Genomic DNA, 13,433 nt, shown 5'->3' on the forward strand with positions numbered 1-13,433 from the left:
GACATATGGAGTCATCCTTGAGAACAAGAGGACAGGACAAAGCAGGAGGCTGGACTCCAGGAGGCCAAGCTGAGGCCCTTGCCAGCCTAGCTAGGAGCCCCACCAACTCTCAGTGCCCTGTGGCAGGGGCCAGCCTGGATCAACTGAGCAGAGAGGCACAGGGGCAGGACCCCTGAGGGCAGGGCCTGCCTGGTGGGCGCTGGGCACAAGGCTGACTGCATTGTATGCAGGAAAGCAGAGGAGAGACCCTCGTTCCAGCGTCACATGTCCTTTCAGATAACCGTTTAGTTATATAACTTGAGCCTGGAGGGCACGGGTCCTTTCAGCCAGTTGTGGACGCTGACATCACCAGTCTGACATGAGTGTCCCTGTGCCCCGCAGTTCCTGAGGCTGAATGAGTCTGAGTCACGAAAGGCATGCTTTTGCCTGGCTGGTACACTGGGGCCATTGTTTTCAGCAGATGAAAATCAGGCCAGTTGGAAGAGGTCCATTCAACCCCAGTGTTTACAGATGAAGAGCCGAGGGTCAGAGCGACAGGAAGTGACTTGCCCACGTCACAGAACGAGCTGGTGGCAGAGCCAGGGCTTGCCTGTGGATCTCAACCCACAGGCCCAGGAAACTCCCTCCATTCTGCATCAAGATAACTTTCAGTGTGGCCATCCCAGATGGACATTTGGGTTGCTTCCACCTTTGGGCTATTGTGAATAATGCTGCAGTGAACATGGATGTGCAAATATCTCTTCAAGACCTTGCTTTTAATTCTTTGGAGTACATACCCAGAAGTGGGATGGCTGGATCATACGGTAGTTCTACTTTTAACTTTTTGAGGAACCACCATACTGTTTTCCACAGAGGCTGCACCATTTTACATTCCCAGCAGCAGTGCATAGGGTTCCAGTTTCTCCACATCCTCACCAGCACTTATCTTCTGTTCTGTTTTGTTTTTTTTGGATAGTAGCGATCCTAATGGGTGTGAGGTGGTTCTCTTTTTGTAAGGACACCAGTCACATCAGATTAGGGCCCACCTTAATGGCTTCACCTTAACTTGATGGTTAAGATGCAAAGACCCTCTTTCCAAAGCAGGTCACAGTAACAGGTACTGGGGGACCTCAACATCTCTTTTAGGGACACAATTCAACCCATAACACATATATTCATATATACCAAAATATATTGTTTATGTTTTGTTTTTTTACATAAACAGTATACTTTTTTACAATTTTTTTTTTCACATAACAGTATGTCTTGGAGCTCTTTCCACCTCAGGATGTTCATTTTAGCTGCTGCATGTTAGTACATGATATGGATATTTATTTAACAACTTCACCAATGGTAGATACACATTTAGCTATTTGGATATTTCAAGCAATGCTGTAAAGAACATTCTTTACAAGCCTCTCTGTGCATCTGAGTATGTCTTTAAAATAGAGATCTAGAAATGTTATTGTTGAGTTGGAGGGTGTGTGTGTTTCTATTATGAAATATCTACTGCCCAGTTGTCCTCCAAAGAGGCTGCACCAACTTACACTTCCATCAGTTTTGCCACAATCTTGCAAACCCTTGATAGTATTATCTTTCATTCCCTGTGGTTTGATCCCTTTGCTGCCTTGATTTGTTTTCCCACGCTGGCCTGCATCTTCTCACCTGCTCTTGGTACGTCCTCTGGGGTGAACTGCCTGTTTGCATCTGTGTCACTGAGGATGAGATTCTGCTGCATTTAACAGAAAGGACAATGTCACAGTGGTTTAAACCCATATGTGTTTTGTTTTGTTTTCACATCAAAAGGATCCTATCATAGGCCTTGGGGGGCTGGCTTGGCAGCTCCAGGGTCACTAGGACCTGGATTCCTTCTGTCTTTCTGTGTCTTCTGCATCCTTAGTATGTGGCTTCCACACTCAAGGTTGCCTCAGGGTCACCTCACACCCATAGTCTAAACTGTGGTTAGGAGGGAAACAGAGAAGGATATCCTTCTCTGTGTCTTTCTGTGTCTTCTGCATCCTTAGTATGTGGCTTCCACGCTCAAGGTTGCCTCAGGATCACCTCACACCCACAGTCTAAACTGTGGTTAGGAGGAAACAGAGGACAGGTTCTTTTAAAGAACTTTTCTGTTGGTCCCGCTGACAAGACACTGGCCAGAACTGAGTCACATGACCCACTTAGGCGCAGGGAGTCTGGGAAACGTAGTTTTCCAGCTGGGTACACTGCCAGGAAGAGGGGCTGGGTAATGGGTAAGTGACAGCAGTCATTGCCCCAGGATCCTGTCCCGTTCTCAAAGAATGAGGAAACTGGAAAGAGTTGTAGGCGTGTTGGATCAGGGCCTGGCGGTAACGGCGGGTGACAAGGAAGGGGCTCTTGCTTCCACTTCTGACAGCACCTCCTTCCTGTCTCAAGAGCAGGGTTCCCTCCAACAGCAGCAATGCTTGCGGGGGCCCCAGCACCCCAGCGATGAGAAGGCCTGCGGGGAGGAGGATGGAGGGGGCAGAAGAGCAGCCCCCGGGACACTCTGCACCCGGAGTCAAGGGGCGTGACTGCTGGGAACAGATAATGTGGTCCCGGGCCCCCAGCCCTGGCAGTGGAAGGCGAGGTTAGACTAGAGCAGAGGCTGGAGGGAATGTGGGTGGGGCCCAGCGGGACCGTCGGGGGCCGGAGGCTCTCCTTGGAGTTGGGGTGCATGGCAGCAGTCCTTTGGAAGGAGGCTGGGGAACCAAGGCAGACGGTGGAGGTGTCTGAGGTCCCCGGGGGCGCCTTCACCAGGAGAGCCTCTGAGGTGGGGGAGGGGTGAGGGGCCCAAGGGGGCACACGGCCCGCAGCGGCTCCTGTCTGGGCCTCGAGACAGGTTTCTCCGAAGCACAGAGCGTAAGAGGGAGCGGAGGGGAGCCGGGGGAGAGAGGCCGGAAGGGAAACCCAGATGAACGGGGCCGATCAGATGGAGCTTTTTGCTGGCGCAGTAGTGGAGATTAAAAGGAGAGACATTCTAGGCTTGGAAAGATGAGGGAAGAGGGTGGGGCAGCTGGAAGAGGGAAGGAGGCTGTGCCGGGGGTTGGGGATGGCAAAGGGCCGCAGTGCCCCAGCCAGGTCTGCACCCCTCACTCAGTCAGTGCCTCTGCTCCTGCTGTCAGCCTGGAACACCCTTGGCCAGTCTCTGCCCTGCGAAGGCAGATGGGCATTTATCTTTATTTATATTTATATTGCGTTGGCCAAAAAGTGCATTTGGGTTTTTCCATACCTTTTTGGCCAACCTAGTATTTATACTTATATTTACCTATTCTCCGTGGTCAAGAGCAGGTAAACAAATATAAATAAATACTATTTCAAACAAAAGTAGGAAGTGATGGAATAAAATTTATATTTTACCGCAGGACAAGAAAATTTAAGCATAACATATTCCCTGCCCGTACTGGGCCCTCCCTAATGTGCAGTGTGCATCTGCACTGTACGTTAATCAGACCTCCCCTCAAAGGTGGGAACGCCTGTCCACCGAAAAGATCAGTGTTTTATTATCCTTCTTCTCATGCCAGCAGTTTAACTCCTTACAAGATGAATTTTTCCTTCCTAATCCTGTGAGGGGTCATGGTCACCTACTTCACCTTGTACAGGCAGATCTGGTCTTTAGTGAACTTTATGTAAAATGTCAGTGTGCTATGTGATGTACGATCCCTTGTCTTGAAAATGTACACGACTGTGCCTTCGACTTCTAACAGGCAGAACCGTCTTCAAGAGTTTTCTGAAAGACTATCTCCCACGTTACAATCCTCAGGTTGGCTCCAGTAAGATGCTCTATTTAGATCGACTATTGATTAATTTTTTGGCGATAGAAGGAAGGAAGGATTTTAGAAATCCTTAGAGATGAGACCCACCCTGTGTCAGATATTAAGTAACCATCTCTCAGCTCCACACCCACCGCCTATTCTCTGCTGGGTGATACTGCGTCTGGCGCTCTGCAAATCACGTTTCTACCTTGCCAGCCACTCCCTGTCAGTTGATGCCTAGGAGAGGCATGTGAGGGAGACTGCAGGGCTGGAGGGAAAGGGACCTGCCCCCTGACCCACCTCCCCACCCTGTGAGGGTCCCCAGCCACCCTTCTTGCCCGCCCCCAGCAGCGGCTGTTCCTTCCTGAGGCTGCAGTTTGCAGATTTTCTAACCCTCAGACCCAGCTTCACCGTGTCCCGTGGAAGACACTAGCATCAGCCGAGCAGCACCCCCTCGGGGGTCACAGTTTCCACTCTGTGGAGCCCCTCTTCGAAGTCTCTGAGTTTTTCTCTTTGTCCCCCTCCCTGGCTTTCCCAGCCCTTGGGGTGGTTGCTTCTGGGAGTTGCTACTTACCCGATACCTTAGAGTGAGTTCTCTTTTTACCCTTTCAATATCAACAACTCTGTATACCCAGTAAGCAGTTCTTGTTACAAGTAAGTTCCCTGTACATGTATCAGGTTTCTGTCTCCTGACGAGACACTTGCTGATACAATGCCCATCTCGATTTTAACATAGGAGGTGACTGAGATCCAGAGGCAGTACCATGAATTCAGTGCTCTTATTCATCTGTAAGAACAGAGAGATGGTTTCCCAACTGGGCTTCCTTTTTTTTTTTAATTAATTTTTATTGGCATATAGTTGAATTACAATGTTGTGTTAGTTTCTGCTGTAAGCAAAGTGTATCAGTTATACATATACATACATCCACTCATTTTTAGATTCTGTTCCCATATAGGTCATTACAGAGTATTGAGTAGAGTTCCCTGTGCTCTACAGTAGGTCCTTGTTAGTTATCTATTTTATATATAGTAGTGTGTATATGTCCATCCCAGCCTCCCAATTTATCCCTCCTCTTGCTGGGCTTCCATATTGACAAAGTGTAGCCAGGATGCCCACCGTGTAACTCAGCATGTCCGTCTCAGTGTCCTCCTTTCTTTCCACACTGGCCGCCTCTCCTACTGGCACACGGGGACTTTCCACCTTCATGTCTACAGGTGCCCACTCTCTCCCCATGACCTGTGTTCCTGCCCCAGTTGCTCCTTCGGCAAGAGGGAGGGCAGCTCTGATCCCTTCACCTTGCCCTCCAGGGCAGGGTCCCCCTGTTCTCTGGTTCTGCAATATTTTTAATTCCTGAGGAACTGGCACCAGATCCCACTTGGGCAAACCCAGTTGTATACGAATTCCATTCATTCTCATCCAGGGAAAAGTATCTCTAGGAAAAAGATTTCTGTTAGGAAAAATAACTCTGGGCTTGGACTCAGAAGATCTGAACAATTGGCCCCAGAGCCTCCTGGCAAGCAGGGAAATTTGGAAGACTGTTCTGTTTCCTTCCTGGGGAAGTAAAATAAGCTTGTGTAGCAGAGCTCCAGAAGGAAACTTTCCAGCCAACCATCCCCAAAAAACAAAGGAAGTTTATGTTCATTGGAAATGCGACCGCAACTGCCCACTGCAGCTCCACACAAAGTCTGAAGTGTCATTGCTGAGATGGGGCAGGGATATCATAAACAAGAAGAGACATTTAATCCAGAATGAACAGGGTTGAGATATCAACCCACTGAGAGAGAGGCCCTGCATGGCCTGTGAGAGTTCTGCTACAGAGAGATACAAATGTGATATTGTCCCATTTAATCTGACAAAGAGTTTTTTCCTCCCTGATTTGAGGATTTATTCATGTGAAAATCTTACAAAGGGACACAAATGCAATCCCAACCTTTTATTTCATAAATCCTTTTTTTTTTTTTTTTTTTTGGCTGCATTGGGTCTTCGCTGCTGTGCGCGGGCTTTCTCTAGTTGCAGCGAGCGGGGGCTACTCTTGGTTGTGGTGCGTGGGCTTCTCATGGCGGTGGCTTCTTTTGTTGTGGAGCACAGGCTCTAGGCATGTGGGCTTCAGTAGTTGCGGCATTTGGGCCCTAGAGCGTGCTGGCTTCAGTAGTTGAGGCACGCAGGCTCAGTAGTTGCGGCGTGCAGGCTCAGTAGTTGTGGCACACAGGCTTAGTTGCTCTGCAGCATGTGGGATCTTCCCAGACCAGGGATCGAACCCACATCCCCTGCATTGGCAGGCGGATTCTTAACTACTGCGCCACCAGGGAAATCCCTCATAAATCATTTTTAATGAAAAAAATAAAATGTGATGAAGTCAGGGCTGTCGCAAGAATCCAAGGTGAACAGTGTGTTGATGGTGGAGCCCAGAGGAAGGCGGGTTGCTTCTTTAGTCAGACGTCAACAGTGCACCCAGCACATCTGAGGTGCTGATGAGTAAACGGAGACTTCCTCTTTGCTTTGAATCATCACTAGGAAACAGGACTCTGGCCTGGAAACGGATCCTGGAGTCCTAGTCTTACAGAATAGCAAATGTGTAGCAAATTCTAGTAGGAAGCAGTGAACTTCCTATTTGCCTCAGCAGGGGATTAAGAAAGAATATTACAAAAAAAAAAAAAAATAGAGTATTACGTCTGTAAAATTACTGGAGAAGGTCCTCTAATAGGTATCATATTATGCTTGTACAACTTCAACTTTCCCCAGACCACCTCTCTACATACTAGGCCTGTGAATTAGGCAAAGAAGGGATGATTATGCCGATTTGACAGTTGAGGAAACTGAGGCACAGAGAGGCTAGGGGTCTGGTCCAGCTTCCCATTGCTGGGTCCTTTTAGAGCTATGAACACACACACACACACACACACACACACACACACACACACACACACACGTCTTGTGTTCTATGGTTCACTGATCGTCACATTTTGTTTTTTCGGTTTTACAAAGGGATCACTTATTCATTCAACACATATTTGTTTGTTTGTTTATTTATTTTTGGCTGCGTTGGGTCTTCGTTGCTGCGCGGGCTTTCTCTAGTTGCAGAGAGCGGGGGCTACTCTTCGTTGCAGTGTGTGGGCCTCTCATTGCGGTGGCTTCTCTTGTTGCGGAGCACGGGCTCTAGATGCACGGGCTTCAGTAGTTGTGGCACACGGGCTTAGTTGCTCCACGGCATGTGGGATCCTCCCAGACCAGGGCTCGAACCCGTGTCTCCTGCATTGGCAGGCAGATTCTTAGCCACTGCGCCACCAGGGAAGCCCTCAACACACATTTATTGAGTACTACTATGTACGTTTCTCTCTTTTTTTTTTTAATTGAAGAATAGTTGATTTACAATGTTGTGTTAGTTTCAGGTGTACAGCAAAATGACTTGGAGATATATATATATATATATATATATATATATATATATATATATATATATATATACACATACACACACATATTCTTTTTCAGATTCTTTTCCATTATACATTATTACAAGGTATTGAATATAGTTTCCAGTGCTATACAGTAGGTCCTTGTTTATTTTATATATAGTAGTGTGTATCTGTTAATTCCAAACTCCTAATTTATCTCTCCCCACTTGCCCCTTTGGTAACCATATGTTTCTTTTCAATGTCTGTGAGTCTATTTCTGTTTTGTCAATAAGTTCATTTGTATCATTTTTAATTTTTAAAAAATACTTATGTATTTGGCTGCACCGGGTCTTAGTTGCAGCACGTGGGATCTTCGTTGCCATGTGCAGGATCTTTGTTGCAGCATGCAGCATCCTTCAGTTGCAGCATGTGGGATCTTTTTTAGTTTCGGCATGCAAACTCTTAGTTGCAGCATGCATGTGGGAATCTAGTTCCCTGACCAGGGATCGAACCTGGGCCCCCTGCATTGGGAACACCTGAGCCCCCAACCACTGGACCACCAGGAAAATCCCTGTATCATTTTTTTAGATTCCACATGTGATATATATTTGTCTTTATCTGACTTAATTCACTTAGGATGATAATCTCTAGGTCCATCCATGTTGCTGCAGTGGCATCATTTCATTCTTTTTATGGCTAAGTAATATTCTATTGTATATATATATACCACATCTTCTTTATTCATTCATCTGTTGATGGACATTTAGGTTGCTCCCATGTCTTGGCTATTATAAATAGTGCTTCAATGAACACTGAGGTACATGTATCTTTTCATATTATAGTTTTCTCTGGATATATGCACAGGAGTGAAATTGCTGGATCATATGGTAATGCTGTTTTAGTTTTTTAGGGAACCTCCATACTGTTCTCCATAGTGGCTGCACCAATTTACATTCCCACCAACAGTGTAGGAGGGTTCCCTTTTCTCCACACCCTCTCCAGCATTTATTTGTAGACTTTTTAATGATGGCCATTCTGACCAACGCGAGGTGGTACCTCACTGTAGTTTTAATTTGCATTTCTCTTAATAATTAGCAATGGTGAGCATCTTTTCATGTGCCTGTTGGCCATCTGTATGTCTTCACTGGAGAAATGTCTAATTAGGTCTTCTGCCCATTTTTTGATTGGGTTGGTTTTTTTGTTGTTGTTATTGAGTTGTATGAACTGTTTGTATATTTTGGAAATTAAGCCCTCGTCAGTAGCATTGTTTGCAAATATTTTCGCCCAGTTTGTAGGTTGTCTTTTCATTTTGTTTATGGTTTCCTCTGGCTGTGCAAAAGCTTGTAAGTTTGATTAGGTCCCATTTGTTTATTTTTGCTTTTATTTCTATTGCCTTGGGAGACTATCCTAAGAAAACATTGGTTCACTTTACATCAGAGAATGTTTTGCCTATGTCCCAAGAGTTTTATGGTGTCATGTCTTATATTTAAGTCTTTAATCCATTTTGAGTTTATTTTTGTGTGTGGTGTGAGGGTGTGTTCTAATTTCATTTATTTACATTGGCTGTCTAGCTTTCCCAACACACACTCTCCATTGTATATTCTTGCCTCCTTTGACAAAGATTGACTGTAGGTGTGTGGGTTTATTTCTGGGCTCTCTATTCTGTTCCATTGATCCATATGTCTGCTTTTGTGCCAATACCATGCTGTTTTGCCTACTGTAACTTTGTAGTATTGTCTGAAGTCTGGGAGGGTTATGCCTCCTGCCTTGTTCTTTTTCCTCAGGATTGCTTTGGCAATTCTGGGTCTTTTATGGTTCCATACAAATTTTAGAATTATTTGTTCTAGTTCTGTGAAAAATGTCATGGGTAATTTGATAGGGATCGCTTTAAATCTGTAGATTGTTTTGGGTAGCATGGCCATTTTAACAATATTAATCAGAAGAGATTTTTAATTAAACACAGAACAAAAATACCCCAACTGCAACTAGAAAATGTACACGTTGCAAATTTGTGGTTTACTGGCCCAAGGGAGCTGCCCGATTTAACAGCTATGGCTGTGGAAGATGGTGTGTTATTGGCTAAAGGGGCCAGAACTCAGAGTTCAGGTTTAGGAAAAGCAGCTGGGAATTTGAAAGGGAGACATCCTGGCAGTGTGAGACCCTGAGAAGAAAAAAGATAGAAACTCTTGAGCATCAGCTGCCTTCCCCAGGTGACAGTTCAACTAGGTGTCTATGCGGGGACACCTGGTGAAGAGAAGCTTACTCTTGGGAGAGAGCTGTGTGGAGCAAGAGCTGTGAGTTTGATGTTCCTTTCCCCTGGTGCATTCCCCAACTACTTGCATCTCACCTGGAAAAAAATATGAAGCTGGATGGGCTGGAAGGACAGAGCCCAGAGGGGGTGGAGGAGCTCGAAGATGGGGGAATCTCTTTCCTAACAAGGAAGTCACGGAAAGGATGATCCCATCTCTGCCCAGATCCTTGTTCAATCTCTAAACTTTGCAGGCAGAGGGAAGACCTACGGAATCAGGCCTTAAAAGCAACAGTGGGTAGCTATAAGAACAGATACCAATAACTTCATACCATAGGGGATACAAAGTTAGCAGTTTGAATCCAACTCTTACTTGAGTAAATATCTAAGCATCTTCAGAAGAACATGATAGAATCCAAAGTCACTACAACGTTTTATCTACGATATCCGATTTTTCAACCAAAAAGTACTAAACATGCAAAGAAACAGGATTATATAATCTATATTAAGGAAAAAGAACATTCAATAGAAATTAATGCTAAATGGGCCTGGATGTTGGATTTTGCAAAGACTTCAAAGTAGCTTTTACAAATATGTTGAAAGAGTTTAAAAGAAAGTATGTTCAGGGACTTCCCTGGTGGCGCAGTGGTTAAGAATCCACCTGCCAATGCAGGGGGCACAGGTCCGATCCCTGGTCCAGGAAGATCTCACATGCTGCAGAGCAAATAAGCCCATGCATCACAACTACTGAGCCCGTGCACCACAACTATTGAAGCCTGCATGCCCTAGAGCCCGTGCACAACTACTGAGCCCACGCTGGAACTACTGAAGCCCACGTGCTCTAGGGCCTACCTGCCTCAACTACTGAGCCCATGCGCCTAGAGCCCATGCTCCGTAACAAGAGAAGCTACAGCAATAAGAAGCCCCTGCTCACGGCAACTAGAGAAAGCCCATACACAGCAACAAAGACCCAACACAGCCAAAAATTAAAAAAAAAAAAAAAGTTCAAATAATTGAAGGAAAATATATAATCAGTGAAGAAATAAGGAATCTCAAAAGAGAAATAAAAGCTACCTTAAAATGGAAATCCTATAGCTGAAAACTGTAATAATGAAATAAAAGTTTTCCTATATAGGCTCAAGAACAGATTGGAAATGGCAGAGGAATCAGTAACTTCAAGAGAAACTGATACAAATTGAAGAAAAGAGAGAAAAAAGATTGAAAAATGAATACACATTCTTAGCCTTCAGGGAAATACAAATCAAAACCATAGTGAGATATCACTTCACACCCACCTGGATGGCTAATAATAAAAAGGACTTGCTAACAACTATTGACAAAGATGTGGAGAAACTGGACCACTTACCTGGACACTGCTGATGGGAATGTAAAAGTGGTGCAGCCAGTTTGGAAAACAGCCTGGCAGTTCCTCAAAGGGTTAAACTGAGTTACCATATGACCCTGCAATTCCACTGTTAGGTATATATCCACAAGAGTTAAAAATATGTCCATACAAAAACGTGCTTGAATGTTTATAGCAGCATTATTCCCAATAGCCAAAAAGTAGAAACAACCTAAATGTCCAGCAACTGATGGATAAACAAAATGCAGTATAGACATACAATGGAATATTATTCGTCCATAAAAAGGAATGAAGTGCTACAACATAGATGAATCTTGAAGTGAAAGAAGCGAGTCACAAAAGACCACATATTGTGTTATGATTTTATTTATATGAAATGTCCTTAAAAGGCAAATCTGTAGACAGAAAGTAGGTTAATGGTTGCCTTCCCCTCACAACCCCTTATCTTGCTGCCTAGAATATAACGTGATGGCTAGATTCCAGCAGCCACATTGACACACAAGGATGAGGGTTACACATTAGGGATGGCAGAGAGGAAGCTGGAATGATCCTTGGTCTCTTTATGAGTTCATGGAACCGCCACACTAGCTCTGGACTACCCACCTCCTAATGTACTTTACATGAAATAAACTATCTCACATACCCACTTATTTGGGTTTTTTATTATATGCAGCCAAATGAATTCTGACACAGCAACCATATAAATGAGGGAGAAGCTTGCGAGAAGCAGAGTGGAGGGGAGGGGAGTTCATTGAAGAAGCTGTTACCACTCTTGCCAGTTTTTATCGGCAGCTCGGCCCCTGCCCAGACCCCACTATGGAGAAGTATGCTGGACTGAGAGAAGGAGCGGGCTTGGCTAGTTCTAATCCTGGGAATAAGAGCAGAGCAAGAGGACCAGCACTCCCCCGGCCTGCGAAAAGATGCTGGAGGCTTCAGCCCCAGCAGGACAGGGTGTGAATTTATTTATTTAGCTGCGTTGGGTCTTCATTACTGTGCGCGGGCTTTCTCTAGTTGCGGTGAGCAGGGGCTACTCTTCATTGCAGTGTGCAGGCTTCTCATTGCGGTGGCTTCTCTTGTTGCGGAGCACAGGCTCTAGGTGCGTGGGCTTCAGCAGTTGTGGCACGTGGGCTCAGTAGTTGTGGCTCGTGGGCTCTAGAACGCAGGCTCAGTAGCTGTGGTGCATGGGCTTCGTTGCTCCGCGGCATGTGGGATCTTCCCAGACCAGGGCTTGAACCCGTGTCCTCTGCATTGGCAGGTGGTTTCTTAACCACTGTGCCACCAGGGAAGTCCAGGACAGGGTATGGATTCTCACTCAGTGTCACTGCTTTTCCTGCTAAAGCATGTCCACAAGTCTAACCCTCTCAATACAGCAGAGTGGCTAATATTTTGGACACGATTTGGAAAGCACATTCCTAAGGGGAAGGGATTGATTTTTGTTTTGTGTCGTTTTTGGCCTAGGAGCAAGTTCTTTATTATCAGGAGTAATTACCAATTATATCCTTCACTGCCTCTGACCTATCATCCAAGCTCTGTTTACCCAATGAATGGTGACAGGATGCTCTGGCAGAGACCCAGGACCTGACAAGGACAGAATTACTTGGATCAACATCTACAAGTATTGAGCCTGTGACTTGAGCACATATAGTGTAGTAGCTAATAATAAAGATCTAGAAGCAGATTTCCTGGTTCAAGGCCAACCTCTTGACAGCTGTCTGCTCTTATGTGAATTACTTTACCTTTGTGCACCTGTTTCTCCTCTGTAAAATGGGAGACGTAACAGTTAACGTTCCTTGCAGGGATGCTAAGAGGGCTGAAAAGTCATCCACAGAAGGTACTTAGCAGCCACTTAACGTTCGCAATTTTTACTATTATCACCCTTCAGCAGAACTGATAGGCCCAATGGACCCAGTCTTGAAATCCCCACTCTGCTACAAGACAAAATCACCTCAGCCCTTAAGCACTTCCTGCCTTATACTGACACGTGGGTCTCTTGTCCAGCTAACGAGTCTGCATCCCCCTTGAGCATAAGGACTAGGTCTGATACTCATGTAGTGGGCACTCAAATAGTTTACCAAGCAAATTATTCCAAATGATTTTATTTTTAAGCATTATATAAACATTTATAAGCACACTTATGATGTATTTTATACACATGGATTTGGTAGCTGTTAAAGGACAAGTGCCTACTGGGAAATTCTTTTCTACAAGAATAAAGTATGGAAACAGAGCAATTTAGGAGACAAACTATACATGGATACAAAGAATGGACACAGTTGCCTAATCAAGGATAGTAAGGACCCTTTCCTCCCTCCTAGGTGGTCACCACAGAACAGAAAACTTTAATCAAGGACAGAGTGTCAGGCAGCTGGTTCCCAGACAGTGAAGGAGAGAAAGGAAAAGCAGCAGACACGCAGCGCAGTCAGCCGCAGCCTTGCCACCAGCCCACGGCACTGAAGCACCAAGTGCAGGCATCCTGGTCACTGAGGAAGCAAGGGCTTCTCTCCCCGCGGACTCAATCCCCCTGCCGCACCAGAACATCTGAAAGATCCTCAGTTCCTTCCAGCTTTAGATTCTGAAGGAAGATCAAACACACATGAACTTTGGTATCCACAGGATACAAGAATCAGAAGACAAACTCTGAGGTAACAAGGTGGTGACTACAAAGAACGAGGTTTGT

At 45.4% G+C, this 13,433-nt stretch overlaps 2 protein-coding genes across 5 annotated transcripts in view; both read right to left on the reverse strand.

Moving 5' to 3' along the window:
* The window catches only part of FER1L5 (fer-1 like family member 5), a 336,005-nt gene that overhangs the window by 229,090 nt on the left and 93,482 nt on the right, over positions 1-13,433 (reverse strand). The window lies entirely within an intron of this gene.
* NCAPH (non-SMC condensin I complex subunit H) overlaps positions 12,837-13,433 on the reverse strand; it is a 37,632-nt gene continuing 37,035 nt past the window's right edge. For all 4 annotated transcript variants that reach the window (XM_082427319.1, XM_082427317.1, XM_082427318.1 and 1 more), the window contains one exon: positions 12,837-13,328. In XM_082427319.1, the coding sequence (XP_082283445.1) occupies positions 13,269-13,328 (60 nt within the window). In that variant the 3' untranslated portion in view covers positions 12,837-13,268. The remainder of the gene's footprint in view (positions 13,329-13,433) is intronic.

The sequence above is a fragment of the Balaenoptera physalus genome (assembly GCF_965194825.1).
Source record: "Balaenoptera physalus genome assembly, chromosome: 15".
Taxonomy (NCBI): Eukaryota; Metazoa; Chordata; class Mammalia; order Artiodactyla; family Balaenopteridae; genus Balaenoptera; species Balaenoptera physalus.